Genomic DNA, 13,696 nt, shown 5'->3' with positions numbered 1-13,696 from the left:
TGCAAATTATTTTCAACATCAAATGATAGTGGTGGAAGAAAAAAAGGGTATTCTTGACCCAAGAAAAATGGGGTTTGACCCCCCACATCTTAATACAAGGTCCACATAACTAGCTTTATGTTCAGTTTACAGAGATGGCAGAGTTGCAATTATGATCATCTTTTTAATGCGACTTCCACCATATACTGTATGAGCACGGACCCATAATCACGTGACCAAATTTGTGTACTTAAATCACATGATGACAACAGAGCAACCTCAGTTAACCACAGTTCAAATGCTGGACAACCAATGGAAGATGGTGAAAGACACTGAACAAACTGAGGGAGAATGCAGAGTTGGGTGAGTGAGCCCTTATAAAAACAAGTAGTCAAATTAATATTTTGAAAAAACATCAGCAAATTTCCCATTTAGTGACCTCCTCCCCATCATAGACATAATGGACACCATAATAGCCTGAAGGCATTTAAGACTGTGGCCAGACAGCAGGGTTGTCTGTCTGTGTGCACATGACTGATTTGACATTTCAACATGGCTTCAGGCTCCAGGGTGTCTGAGCCTGTCGTCATGATGTGAATGGTTGTGATTCTGAGCGACTCACCAGTGTGTCGTCTGCCTCCTTCTCTCCCTGTTCCAGCTGGCTGTCTTCCTGCTTTTGCATCTCCTGGCTGTCTGATTGGCTCTCCTCCTCAGTTTGACCTCTTACATTGGTCTCTGATTCGTCCCTATAATCAGGCTGCTTCATGCATGCATGGGCAGGTTAATGAATAAAGAAAAAAAAAAAACGAAAAATAAAACAAAAACAGTGGAAAGAAGAAGGGACAAGGGAGGAGGAGACGTTGTGTCGTGATAAAGAAAATGAAGAAAAAAAGACAAACAAACACAACAATAAGAATAATTCAACCAAAATTGTGTCCATCCGTATGATAACATTAAGAACATGAAAACAATTAAATAAAACAGTTGATATGGATCTCACAAGACAAAGAAAAGGATGTAAAGAAAAAAGAGCTTGGTCGAAGAGGAGAAGGAGAGAGTGGAGAAAAGGAAGAAAAGGAGGATGGAGGGCAGAATGAACGGCTGAAGGAGAGGAAATGGAAGAGTAGGGAAAAGGAAAGACAGGGGAGTAACAGTCATGGGAGTTAGGGAAGGGAAAGAGAGAGAGGGGGAAATAAAGAATAAGTAGTAAGGCGGTTATGATAAAGAATCAGAGCGAAGAGGAACAAAGAAACAAAGTGCAGATGGGGAAGCAAAGCAAGCACAAAGGAGAAGAAGGAAGAGCGGGAACAAGGGAAGGAACGGGATTTGAGGTGAGCAAGGAGGAGTCAAGAGTATGAAGTAGTGAAGCAGTTAAGGAGATAACAAAGAGGAGGAGGTGTGAGGAGTTTCAAAGAAGGGGAAGGAGGCGATGGAAGTGAAGTGCAGAAACCGACCGTTATGGTGCCCATGCAGTGAGGAAAAAGGGAAGAAGGAAGGACGGAGGGAAGGGGAGAGGAGAGGGAAAAGGAAGGAGAGATTGGAGGGGTGTTGGGACTCAGTATTGGCCTCTAATGGAGTCTAAACATAAAAATGTATCATCTTAAAACTTAGCGCAATTTCCTCACATCCTTATCCAAATTATAGATTTGTATTTATAAGAAATACTTTTTCCCTGTAAAGGCAGTACAGCAAATTGCAGAAATATCCATAATTCTTGGGATTTGTTGATACGCGGATAAAAGTGGCAATTTAGCGACAACATTTTTAAATATAAAAAAGGATGGGTATTGATCAGATGTAACTTTTTTTTGAACAGTTTTATAAAACTGTTCCAATGTGTTACTATAACTGTCATTCTTTTGATGTCCTTTTGACCATTACATAGAAATGAGATGCTCACACTAAGTCATAAATCATAGACAATCAACCGTAACGCAAAAATAATTTCCCAGAGGAAAATTACAGACGTGAAATCTGATTTATGAAGCATGATTGGAAATCTCTTTAGAGCGAGCTCACTGTCTCATCTGCAGCTTTGAGAAATCTGTGTTGACACCTCTTTCAATAATAAACCCATGTAGATTTCACTACCATTATATTATATTGCATACAATTGATGGATTTTAATGTCTCAGATTATTTAATATTAGTCTTCGGACTGCAGATGTTGGATTTTAGACATGGAAATATGAAGTACATTTCTAAGTGTTGTGTTTATACAAATACATCTCTTATGATGACGTCTACAGAGCTGAAATTGACAACCTCAGAAACTAGGTTCCTTAAAGGTTTTTTTAAATAATAAAACTAACACTGTGCCATTTAGTGCTTTTAAACATATTATTTTCGAATCAACTACTCTGTATGATGGTAAATAATCACTAGTTATTAATAGGGTCAAGACGATATAGTTGTCCCACTCGTTTAAATTATGATGCCGCATTCCGTTTCACTACAAATGTGAGGGAATCTATGGATAAAAATGTAACTCTATTACTCAATCACACTAAACCCAGGCTGCATGTTTTATGAAATGTTGATGAAGAAATGTATATAAATAAATGGTGCTTTTATGTGCTCCTGATAACTCTATTAGGTCAATTAATACAAACAGGCTCCATTTGAGGCCTAAAGCAGCATCTATACACCAGGTTAGGAAGCATTGGACAGCATGCAGAGGACACGGGTGGCCTCAGGTGGAGAGGGTTACAATGGACGCTCAAATCTGAATACATCTAATACACCAATATTAGTATCAGAAATCCTTTATTAGTCCCACAGCGGGGACATTTACAAATGTAACATGGGGCTATTTGTCAACTTACACTGATCATGTTAGGTGCCTATAGAATGGATAGGCAAAAGAGTCATAAACAGATCAGAATAAATTAAAATGTAATGATAAAATTGCAGTGGTATTTCAGATTTGAGCGTGTTTTGTAAATCCATTCTCCACTGTGAGGAGAAACTACAGCAGATGGGATTGGGAGGGTTTTCAGCCAAACTAATGGAAAGGCACTTGACCAAACACAAAACTGAAGAATAGCAAAAAAATAGCGACAACAGAATATACAAACCCAACAAAGTGAAAGCTTAAAAAATATATTGATAATAACTGAAAGAGACGGAGTGACAAGGAGTGAAAAGCAGGAGTGTGTCTTGTACCTTCTCCACGGTAGTGTTCAGTACATCCTGCTCCTCTCCAGAGCAGGGGGGGGGCAGAGGAGACGCTCCTTCCACCTGAGGGTCCCTTCCACCTGCGGGGGGTTTCCCCTGGCTGTCCACCCGCTCCACAAAGGCCTGGAGCTGCGTGTGGAGGGCCTGGAGCCGGCTGGTCAGAGCCCCCACCAGGGGCCGGTCCGCCAGGTCAGAGAGCTCGCAAATCTGGGGCAGAAATAAATAATTTATCTCACATTTGTTTATTATTGGCTGTAAAAGGGGACTGCTTGGGATTATGTGGGGCTAATGCAGCATGTGTATGAAAAATCAGTGTAAGACATACATTAAAAAAGGTGTACTATTAATAATAATAACAAATAAAAATGTATCATGAGGCTGTGTTCTTTGTTTCTCCATCTTCAAAATCAGAATCAGAATGAAAATGAGGTTTATTGCAAGTTTACACATACAGGGATTTGCTTTGGTGTATAATGGTGCATACATAGAGTAAACACTATAAGGTATTAAGTACAAAAAAAACAACTAATATAATAAAATATTTTAAAACTATTATGATATTACAACTTAGTATAATAATAATATTACAAATTACACTGTATAACTGCAGTATCTCAGTAGAAGAGCTGTGCAGTTTTTCTTTCAACCAAAGAAATAAAAAGAGTTGTTATCTCTGCCAGATGTTAGCCTAGGAAAATGTGTTTGGTCGTATGTTTGTGTGTGTGCGTGTGTGTATATTTGGCTGTCTGTAGCCTACAGGCAACACGTGTTTAACAACTTCAGTAGCACACTGCAAAAAAGGAATTTTAAGAAAGTAAAAAAAACTTGTTTCTGGGAAACAATTCGTATTTTTTGTCTAAAAAGTCAAATAATCTTGTTAAAAAATGCTATCTTATATTGAGCTAGAATTAAGCAGTAACAAGTTAAAGTATTGGTTTGCATAAATTCCCGGCATGGAACAGATTTATTTTTTCTTATTTTAAGAAATAAACCATCAAACAACTTCTCAATTTAAGAATCTGATGAAATGACACCAATTTTACATTTCATATATATTTATTCATTGTCGAGAGCAATTCTAGCTCAATAAAAGATAGCATTTTTTAATAAGAAAAAGTAAGATATATTTTCTCAAAGTAAGAATGCTTTTCTTAAGCAAAGCATTCTTAACAAGATTATTTGACTTTTTAGACGAAAAATAAGAATTGTTTTCCAGAAACAAGTTTTTTTTACTTTCTTAAAATTCCTTTTTTGCAGTGTGTCTTTTTTTTAAATAATTTTCGAATCATAAATCTAATCGATAGATTTATGATTCGAAATTATAAAAGTAGGGCAGACATGTGGATATTATCCGGCTGAACAAAACGTGCATTTATCTAACAGGTTCGTTTTCCACAGACCTTATTTCGAGCTATTTTCCAAAATCCTATGGAGAAATCCCATTGCATTTTTGTCGAGGGAACCCATGCGCAGCTTACTTCCGGGTTTTAGGACGCGTCACTGCACCACTCTATAGCCATTGAGACCACTGGAGGCGTGTGGCGCACTGGACTAGTGCGTTGGTGTTCGGATCAGGGGAGCACAGGTTCAAACCCCACTGCAGTCAGCTTGTCGTAGACAAGACACTTCACCCCAAGATTGCCCACAGTATTGAGTATGTAAGTCGCTTTGGATAACGGCGTCTAACAAGTAACATGTAATGTAATATAACTCTAGTGTGGTATACACAACACACACACACCAAAAATAAGAATGTTTCTGCTGTCTTAATTTAAGACAAATATTTTTATGCCACTTATATATTACGCCAATTAAAGAATTTCATTGTTATTGTAAGCTTTATTTGCTGATTTTTAAACTTAATTTAAGATTTACATTCTAAGTTTAAGACAAAGTCACTAATATATTGTGTCAATTAAAGCCAATGATTCTTATTGTAAGCTTTCTTTGCTAATTATAAATCTTAATTTAAGAAATACATTCTTAGTCAACTCAACCAAAACACTAATTTTAAGTTATTCTTTCTTAAATAATGCAGGAATAATTGCTTGTAATAAGCAAAATGTGCTTACATTTTTGTCTAGTTTCAAGGCCCATTACGGTCTTTCGCTAGATTTTAATTCTAGTTTTAAGAATTCTAGCCAAGCAAATTTGGCTCACCCCATTGGCAGATTTTTTTGCTTGATACAGGAAAATCTGACTTGATTCAAGAATATTTTGCTTGTTTTTGGAAGGGCTGTTTTTGCAGTGGGGCATTTCTGGCAAACTGTTAGTCTCGCTGAGTCTGCTGCCGGCCACATTTTGGCCTTTGTTGTGGCTCAAAATCTGACATGCAGAGAAAATGTTGGTCTCATTTCAAAGCGGAGAATCTGCATATTAATCCCGATATGTTATGATCCACTAAAGCTAGGCACGATATGATACGAAAATGTTTTTTTATCCACGCCATCATCTGAACTATAAAGGGAGCTAGGATGGAGAATTGAGTGGGATTGAACTTGTGCTGAGTCATTAGGAACATTTTATTCTGGTGGCTAATATAAAGTTATGGTGTACTTGAAGAGCAGAGGACGCCATGTACCTGGCTGTGAGGTTTCTCCAGGTCACACGGCTCCGCTGCGTCGCTGCTGCAGACCTTGTGATAGATGGAGGGGGAGGAGGAGAGGCAGTTGGACTCGGGGGAGGTCAGGAGCTGTATCGCCGTGGAAACCAAGCGAGCCTGGTCCCTCATGGCCAGCAAGGCATCATGGTCCTTCTGCCCCAGGTACCCGGGGAGCGAGGTGGTTGCGTCAGCGTTGTCCTCGATCTTTTTTTTCCGCTCCTTCATCTCCAGGGTGTCGGTCTCCCCCCCCACCGGCTCTTTGCGGTGCGGCGGGCTGATGGAAAAACAGAGAGAGCATGTTCAGGGCTTCTCATGCATGTTGGGATTGAACGATGGGATTGAAAGTTCATTATTGACCGTAAAGTGGTTCGAAAATGTCTAAACATCTATAATTGACCTAAAGCCTCCCAATATCTACTAAATTGACTTTGTTGTGAGATTTTTTGTCAAACTTTGCTTTGAAGGTAAGGACTTCAATATAAATCTCAATCTTGCATAGCCAAAGATGTTTCATGATGCCAAGAGGATGGTTTCTACTGACTTTGGTGACCAAAAACAAACTACTCTACGCATTACCACTTTACAATGAGACTACCCTTATAAAGGATTCATAAAGGGTTTATAATTAGGTTGTAAACACTTTATTAATCATTAAGAACCATTTATAAACCAGTTCTAAAATAGTTTTCATACATCAACACAGGCTCACTATTTGGCAAGATGACTAAGCCTTATATTGGCTACCTAGCGTACTTCGTCTTCTTCATCAGCCAGCATCCTTGGTATCTGTTGTTCACTGAGTTGATTCTACCCCCATCCATCTTGATGTTTCTTGGCATCTCTTTATGACCATTTATTTATGAGTTACTAACATGTATAACTGCCAAAAGGGAGCCTTGTAAAATGTAAAACACATTCCCATGTATTAATGAGTTACTACCATTTATAATAAGGCTTAGCAGTACAGATAAATGTGGGCTCTCTATTTGGCAAGCAACCGGTCACAGTTGCCCTGTTTATCTCATGTCTTATAAAAGCTTATAATGATTTATAAAGTGTTCACAACCTGATTAATAAATGAATTACAAACTATTCGTAAACCCTTTATAAGGGTAGTCTTATTGTAAAGTGGTACCCTCTACGCTACTGTGTCTTTATTGAAGTACATTTTTGTCAATAGGGCACTTTATAACTGATTTGATTTCTTCCCGACTGCATATGATCAGATTGTTTGGTTTTATATTCATTGAGTTATCAACAAAGCTGTTGATGTACGACAATAAATACTCTCACTGAAGTATTCCCATTAGAGAACCAAATTGCAGAAGCACAATTTCATCCAAAAATGTTGTACTGAAACTGAAAAACTACCTTGGGAGGCACTCAGCTGAGTCCCCGGCCTCTGCGTCCGTCTCCAGAGCCAGTCGTAGTGAGGAGGAAGAGGAGGAGGAGGAAGGAGCGTTGTAGGAGGCCAGATCGCAGCGCTGCAGGTTAGACAGAAGCACTCGGTTCTCGTACTGCAGCTTCTTCACCTTCCCGCCCAGCTCTCCAATCTGTAGCCTCGCCAGTCTGAGTTCCTCCTCCTGGACGGGGGCGTCTGTGCTGATAAGCACCGCCCCTTCCTGTATGGAGTGCACCGGGCTGTCGTTGAGCAGCCCGTCCAATGAGTTAGACGACATGGAGGACGTTGGAGGCGGGAAGTCAGATTTGTAGCGGTTAATCTCGTTCATCAGGAGTTTGTTCTGTTCCTCCATCTCGATGAGAGACCTCCTCAGAAGCTCCGCCTCCTCCTCCACAAACTGGAGGTGTCTCTGGAGCTCCATGACGTTTTCAGACGAAGCCCCGCCCCCAAGAACCATGGCTCCTCCTAGGCCAAGACCTGACCCCAGACCACCGCCAACACCACTTAGGTCCTGAGGGCAATCTAGAAAAAGAATTACGATAGGTAAAGTTACATTTTAATTTGAAATTAAGCCGGTATAGTATATGGGAAAAAGTCCTTTCTGATGTATTGTTGAGAGTTATATGAGAAGATTGACAACACTCTTATGGTAAATATAAACCTGGAGCTAGAGGCCTGTTAGCTTAGCTTAGCATAAAGACTGGAAACAGTGGGAAACTGCTAGCCTGGTTCTGTCAAAGGGATGGTTGTGACTGTATACATTCTTCTTAACGCAGATGAAAAGCAACGCACACTCCCTAGTAAACCACAAAAAAGCAATGACTTGATATTTTCAATCGATCCTATACGTGAGTTTAAAAGCTACCTTGCTTCATGTCGTCCATCTCAGCTCGGAGCCCCCTGTTCTCCACCTCCAGCTCCACGATGCGTCGACTCAGCAGGTTGGCCTCTTCCTCCACCAGCTTCAGGTGGACTCTGATCTCCGCCTCACGGGTGTGGGGGGAGTCGGCGACCTGAGGGGGAGTTAAAGACATTAAGAAGAAGAGAACAACCTCCTTCATCACCTCCACACTTTCAATCAACTGTAGACATCTAAAAAAGCAAGAATTAATGAAGCCATTCTTATCCCATTTTTTTGCACCACTCCATTCATTGTTGGAAAGGACAAACTGTCATGTTGTTATCAATATGAATAGTTATGAATATATTTTCAACATCAACAGTCCTGGATATTCAAATCCTCATCTTAAACACAAGTAACTAAAAAGTACATACTGTAAAGGAAATCAGCTTTTTGTTTTCAGCATTGGTCACTGAAATGGCTCCAACAAGAATTGGGATTAACGAGGTTTTAGGAGTGTTTATGCTGTTTTCGTTACAATACAAACCAACCTCTGTAGCGTTTTCCCAGCCATTTTGGCATTCATTTTTTTGATTGGGTACAAAGGGTCTGGACATTTCAAACGTTGACCCCTATAATAGCTTTATTGCTCCATTAAGCAGTTTACAGGCAATCATCAAGAGGTGAAAAACTAAATGGTGAGAAAATGATGGAAACTAAGGGTTTAGATTTACCTTAAGATGTTGTCAGAAAACACTTATGGGAGCCGCCACAGCTCTAACTATGAAATAAAAATCCTCATCCATCTACCACCTTTTCCATTATGTGGTAGTTTTTGATACTGGATACCGACTTTATGGTTTTGGTTACTTAATAAGTGTCTGAAACAAGTTTTAATAAGCTCTCAAGTGAATATCTAGTTTCTTTCCGTCCTCCTCATCGTCTCACCTCCTCCACGGTGAGCGAGGCGTTGACGTCTCCGTACAGCGACCTGAACTTGACCAGCTCCTCTTTCATGGCCTCACTGTCCTTCACCAGCTTGGTCAGCTTCTTGCACATCAGAGCTGATTCCTCTTTGGCAAAGTGGAGCTGACACTTCAGGTCTGAATTGTCCTCCTGCGGTGACGGGACAGAAACAGAGAAGAGCACAGAGGTGGCGTTGATACGAAAGCTTCTGTGTCACAGAGAGGCTGACATGCACACACCCCATGCAAAGGGGAGTTTCTATTGTTAGCACCGTTAGAAGTAATACAATGATGAGTCCTTGCATTGTTAAGTAATTTTGATTAATAAATAAAAAATATTAATGTGTTATGGGTTCCAGCTTCTGTCAATTCCTTTACTTGTGCAACACATTTTCTTTGGGTTTTTAGGAACATTTTTTGATGTGAATCAAAAATTAAATCAATAATTACAATATTAATTTAGTGCTGCCTGAAGTATTTGAGTAAAGAGGAAGTAATGAGAGCGACATTGAGGTACGTAGAGACAAGGATGCTGCTCATGATTTTCACGTTTCACTTTGAATGATACAAACTCACACTAAGGCAGCCATTGTTGAAAACAGACAGGACAAAAGACACACAGAGGAAGGAGGACTTTATCTACACAGGGAAAAAGGTCAAATGAGGGGAAAGGAACATCTGACGGAAACATACAGAAAGTAAAAGCTGCAGAAAGATGGATGAACGCACAGGAACAGTGCAGACACACACTCAAATAAGGCAAGTTAAATATGTGCAGATAAGTGGACAACGTCAGAGGTTTAGGGTGAGATATGTGATGGTTTTTGTCATTCAATTATGTTCTGTAAAGTTCAGCATTTTTAAAAACATGATTATGTTTGTGCATATCTCTCATGATTATAATATAAAGCCAAAAACTGTTTGCTTGTCTGCCGTTTAAACACAATAAAGTGGGATGAATTGGTTTTTCATTCTATTCAAAACTGCCTTGAACTTGGAAAAATAGCGACAAAGAGCTATGTGACTAGCTTGTGGCTTTCAGCTACCAACTGGTGAGGTCAGAGTAATGCTGTGTTTGTTCCTTGTGAGGCTCTTACAAAGAAACACAAAGGAAACTCCAGAAAACCCTCATTAGTGGTTTGCCTCAGATGTCATACAGCATATGAAGTGTATAATTACTGACAGACAGCGATACAGAATACATATTCGTAATTTTGAGCTCAATGACTTAGAAAATGACTTTAACAGTACGCACAGCATTGTAAGCAGTATCCTATTTACTATCTGGTAGGCTATTTTAAACTATTTGGATTTACATAGCATGAAAATAAGTTGTTAGAGTAGCAGATAATTAGATAATGGGAAAGTTTAAACAGAAATTGAACAGCAGCACAACCAAAGAATAATCATAAAGTCAGGGAAGTAACTCAGGAATATTAGTATACGGCCACATTTATTCATAATAAACACTAGCTAGCCTTAGCAACGTTTAGCTATATGTCCCACTAGTTCATATAAGGCTGTAGCAGAACAAATATGTCAATCAAATGTACACATTTTAGTGTGTAAAATAAATAATGTGTTACTTAATTTTTCAGAATTGACATTGTCGGTCGACTCAGTTGTCAATGGGAAAATCATTTCTGACAAACCTCTGAGTAACATTTTAGGCACATGTTCAGGATTGGTCAGTCTTACTGCTCCCATAAACCTAATTTGGAAAGTTGTTTTCAGAGACAAAAGCTTGAATAACCCCAATGTAAAATGCCTGCCCAGCACCAAAGAGCAGACAGATACAGTTAGCTAATACTGTAGCTAATGAACATAGTGGAGCATTTGGCCGCTAAAGAGCCAGACAAAATAAGGAGCTAGAGGAGTGAATATAGGAATGGTGGCTATTAACAATACTTCATATAAATGCTCACATATCTTCTGGATTTGTGAATGGACAAGCAAATTACTAAAATGTTTGCCAAACAGACATGAGCAAGGGCTTGTTGTGGTGTATTTTTGCCCCCTTGTGGACAAAAAAACTGTTAAAGCAACATCCAACCTTTTAAGGAGTAGGCTCTCAAGATAAATAAATATTCATGTATTTAACACCATCTCAATTTAAGCTCTTACTGCTGCTGGCCTGAGTTAACCCTGTGCACCTCATTCCACACAGGCAGCTCTGTGGCTGTATTTGTTTTACGGCCTGCGGAGCACTTCAAACCACATTAAGCGAGAGAGAGAGCCAGCACATTTACGGCCTTTTATGGAATGTGGCTTTGAAAAGAAAGGCTTGCATTAGCAGACGGAGAAATGGTGCCGGGGAGAGAATTGACTTCACCGCAAACACCTTCTTTGGCGATATGTTAGTCCTGTGGGTTTTTTATCTAAGCTCATACACTTCTTACTTCAACAGAGATTCAATTTAGTTTAACTGTGTGAATTATTTCAGTGGTGTGGAAAACTAAAGAAGGGAAGGACATTTAGAATTGTAGTTAAGGGAATAGTAGTTGTTTTTGGGGGAGGGAAGAGAGCCTGATCTAAGAGGGAGATTTAAGTGTGTTTCGAATCCAGATCTGTAATCCAAGCATAAACAAAAACTGAGTATGTGAAGATTACATTGTGTGCAAACGACTGCAGGGCATGATGGAGGGTAGAATTAAATATGAAGAGGAGATGAGGAGGGATACAGAACAGTCAGATGTATCTGCTTCAAACTGCACACGGCTTGTTTGGACAGATAGAGTGTGATCCCCAGAGGAAATAGGTCACAAGCGGCAGAGAGACAGCCCCGTCATGAGAGGCAGGAACACACTTAAAGGATCAAACATGATAGATCTCTAACATGACAGCTTGTGGTCAGTGGACATAGACAACTTTTACATGTTTTTATCCTAAATAATTCAGCATATAAAGGCAGAAAATAGAAGAAAAAACAGCTGTTTCAGGGATGACTCACAAACAAAGTGATCATAGACCCTGTATGTACTTCAATTATAAAGCTTATCTTCAAAATATATTAAATTAAGAGAATGAAATGAAGCCAAAAGCAAAACGTCCTATTTATACTGGGACCTTCTCTGCATTGTTGGATACAATTACATTAAAATACAGTAGGTGTACATCTCAGACAGGATTGCTGTTGTAATGATATTAAATATTGAATTGTGTGACTGTGTGCAGTTTATGCATATCTTAAATCCTATTTATTTTCAAATGGGGTTAGTTCTCATAATATATAATAATACAAATCTATGTAATAATGAATATGCTATTACATAAAGCAGGATACACTTTTGTTATATCTGTGGAGAAACTGGAAAACACATTTTGAGAATCGGCAATATCTCAGATGGTGCTCTATCCGTCATTGTGTGTATGTGTGTGTGTGTGTGTGTGTGTGTGTGTGTGTGTGTGTGTGTGTGTGTGTGTGTGTGTGTGTGTGTGTGTGTGTGTGATAAGTGTCAGTCCCTCCAGGTTTAAGTGTCTTAAAGGTTGACTTGCTGAGACAGCACTTTGTGGCTCTTATTGATTTGTTACCATCTAGAGGAAAACATGGTTGTGTGTGTGTGTGTGTGTGTGTGTGTGTGTGTGTGTGTGTGTGTGTGTGTGTGTGTGTGTGTGTGTGTGTGTGTGTGTGTGTGTGTGTGTGTGTTACCTGTGGGCAGAGCTTCTTGTCAGGTTTGTTGTTGGGTCGTGCTGCTCTTTTCTTCTGGGAGTTCTGTAACACAGACACATACAGACGGTCATTAGTTAGCTGTGACACCATCAGCTATGAGCAGTCTAGATAAGATGAAGAATTGATTCGATCTAAATCAACACAGAGGGAGTGAAATATGACCTGTAGAGGAATACAACGCAGGTATTACAATTTTGCAGGATAAACTCATCCCAATTACTTTCAACTTCTGTTTTATCTTTTTACCGTACTGTGCTAAAGCAGACATTAGCGACTCTAAGAGTTTAAACAACACGCTCACATTTTTGTTGTCTTACACTGACTCAAGAGTTATTCATACATCACTATGTAACACTAGCGCTTCTATAGGCTAGCGTTCCAACACATGTATGTGATAGGCTAAGCGGTTGACCAATCACACTGGGCTCTGGTTCCAGACAGAGGGTGAAAAGAGGGGCTGCAGCACAGGCAGTATGAGAAAAATAAAGAGCTTTTTGAACATTAAAGCATGGAAACATGTCCCAGTAGAGGCAGAAAATACAAATATTAACCTGAACATTTGCATACAAGGGCCCCTTTGATAGACAAACTAAATGTCCCTTAGGAAACAGACACGTAAAACACTTAACCAAAAGTCCATTATCACTAGTGCCATGTTGTGCAAAAGTACGATTCATTTTATTTTGCCCTTGCTTGCCTTGTTTCTGTCCCTCTTGTACTGATCCCCAGATGTCATTGCTATGGTGATGTTGATAATCCCCACAGTCATTTAGATCACCATGGCGACAATTACAGATGCGAGGTACAAGTGTAACAACCGAGAGAGATAAAAGGAAAAATAATGGGAAGAAAACATAAATATAATTACGTAATGACATGAACATAATAACTGGGTTGCATTGCTAATAATTGCTGTGCTCACACAGGACACACACACACACACACCATCCTCTGTTCATCAGAGTGCCTAGTGCATTAGACTCCTATAAATCATCATGCTTTTCTCTCTTTAGAGACCACCAAACACCAATCAAACAGACACACACACACACACACACAC

At 39.5% G+C, this 13,696-nt stretch overlaps 1 protein-coding gene across 3 annotated transcripts in view; it reads right to left on the bottom strand.

Moving 5' to 3' along the window:
• Positions 1–13,696, bottom strand: part of soga1 (suppressor of glucose, autophagy associated 1) — a 112,247-nt gene that overhangs the window by 24,433 nt on the left and 74,118 nt on the right. For 2 of the 3 annotated variants that reach the window (XM_034145113.1, XM_034145115.1), the window contains exons 5-11: positions 12,616–12,678; positions 8,950–9,117; positions 8,026–8,173; positions 7,130–7,682; positions 5,738–6,032; positions 3,145–3,363; positions 602–739 (exon numbers count right to left, since the gene is read on the bottom strand). In XM_034145113.1, coding sequence (XP_034001004.1) covers positions 602–739; positions 3,145–3,363; positions 5,738–6,032; positions 7,130–7,682; positions 8,026–8,173; positions 8,950–9,117; positions 12,616–12,678 — 1,584 coding nt within the window. The remainder of the gene's footprint in view (positions 1–601; positions 740–3,144; positions 3,364–5,737; positions 6,033–7,129; positions 7,683–8,025; positions 8,174–8,949; positions 9,118–12,615; positions 12,679–13,696) is intronic. The other variant, XM_034145114.1, reaches the window with a different exon arrangement.

This window comes from Trematomus bernacchii, unplaced genomic scaffold (assembly GCF_902827165.1).
Source record: "Trematomus bernacchii unplaced genomic scaffold, fTreBer1.1, whole genome shotgun sequence".
Classification (NCBI taxonomy): Eukaryota; Metazoa; Chordata; class Actinopteri; order Perciformes; family Nototheniidae; genus Trematomus; species Trematomus bernacchii.
Note: the sequence above shows the minus strand (reverse complement) of the source record. Positions and strands in the feature narration are given on the sequence as shown.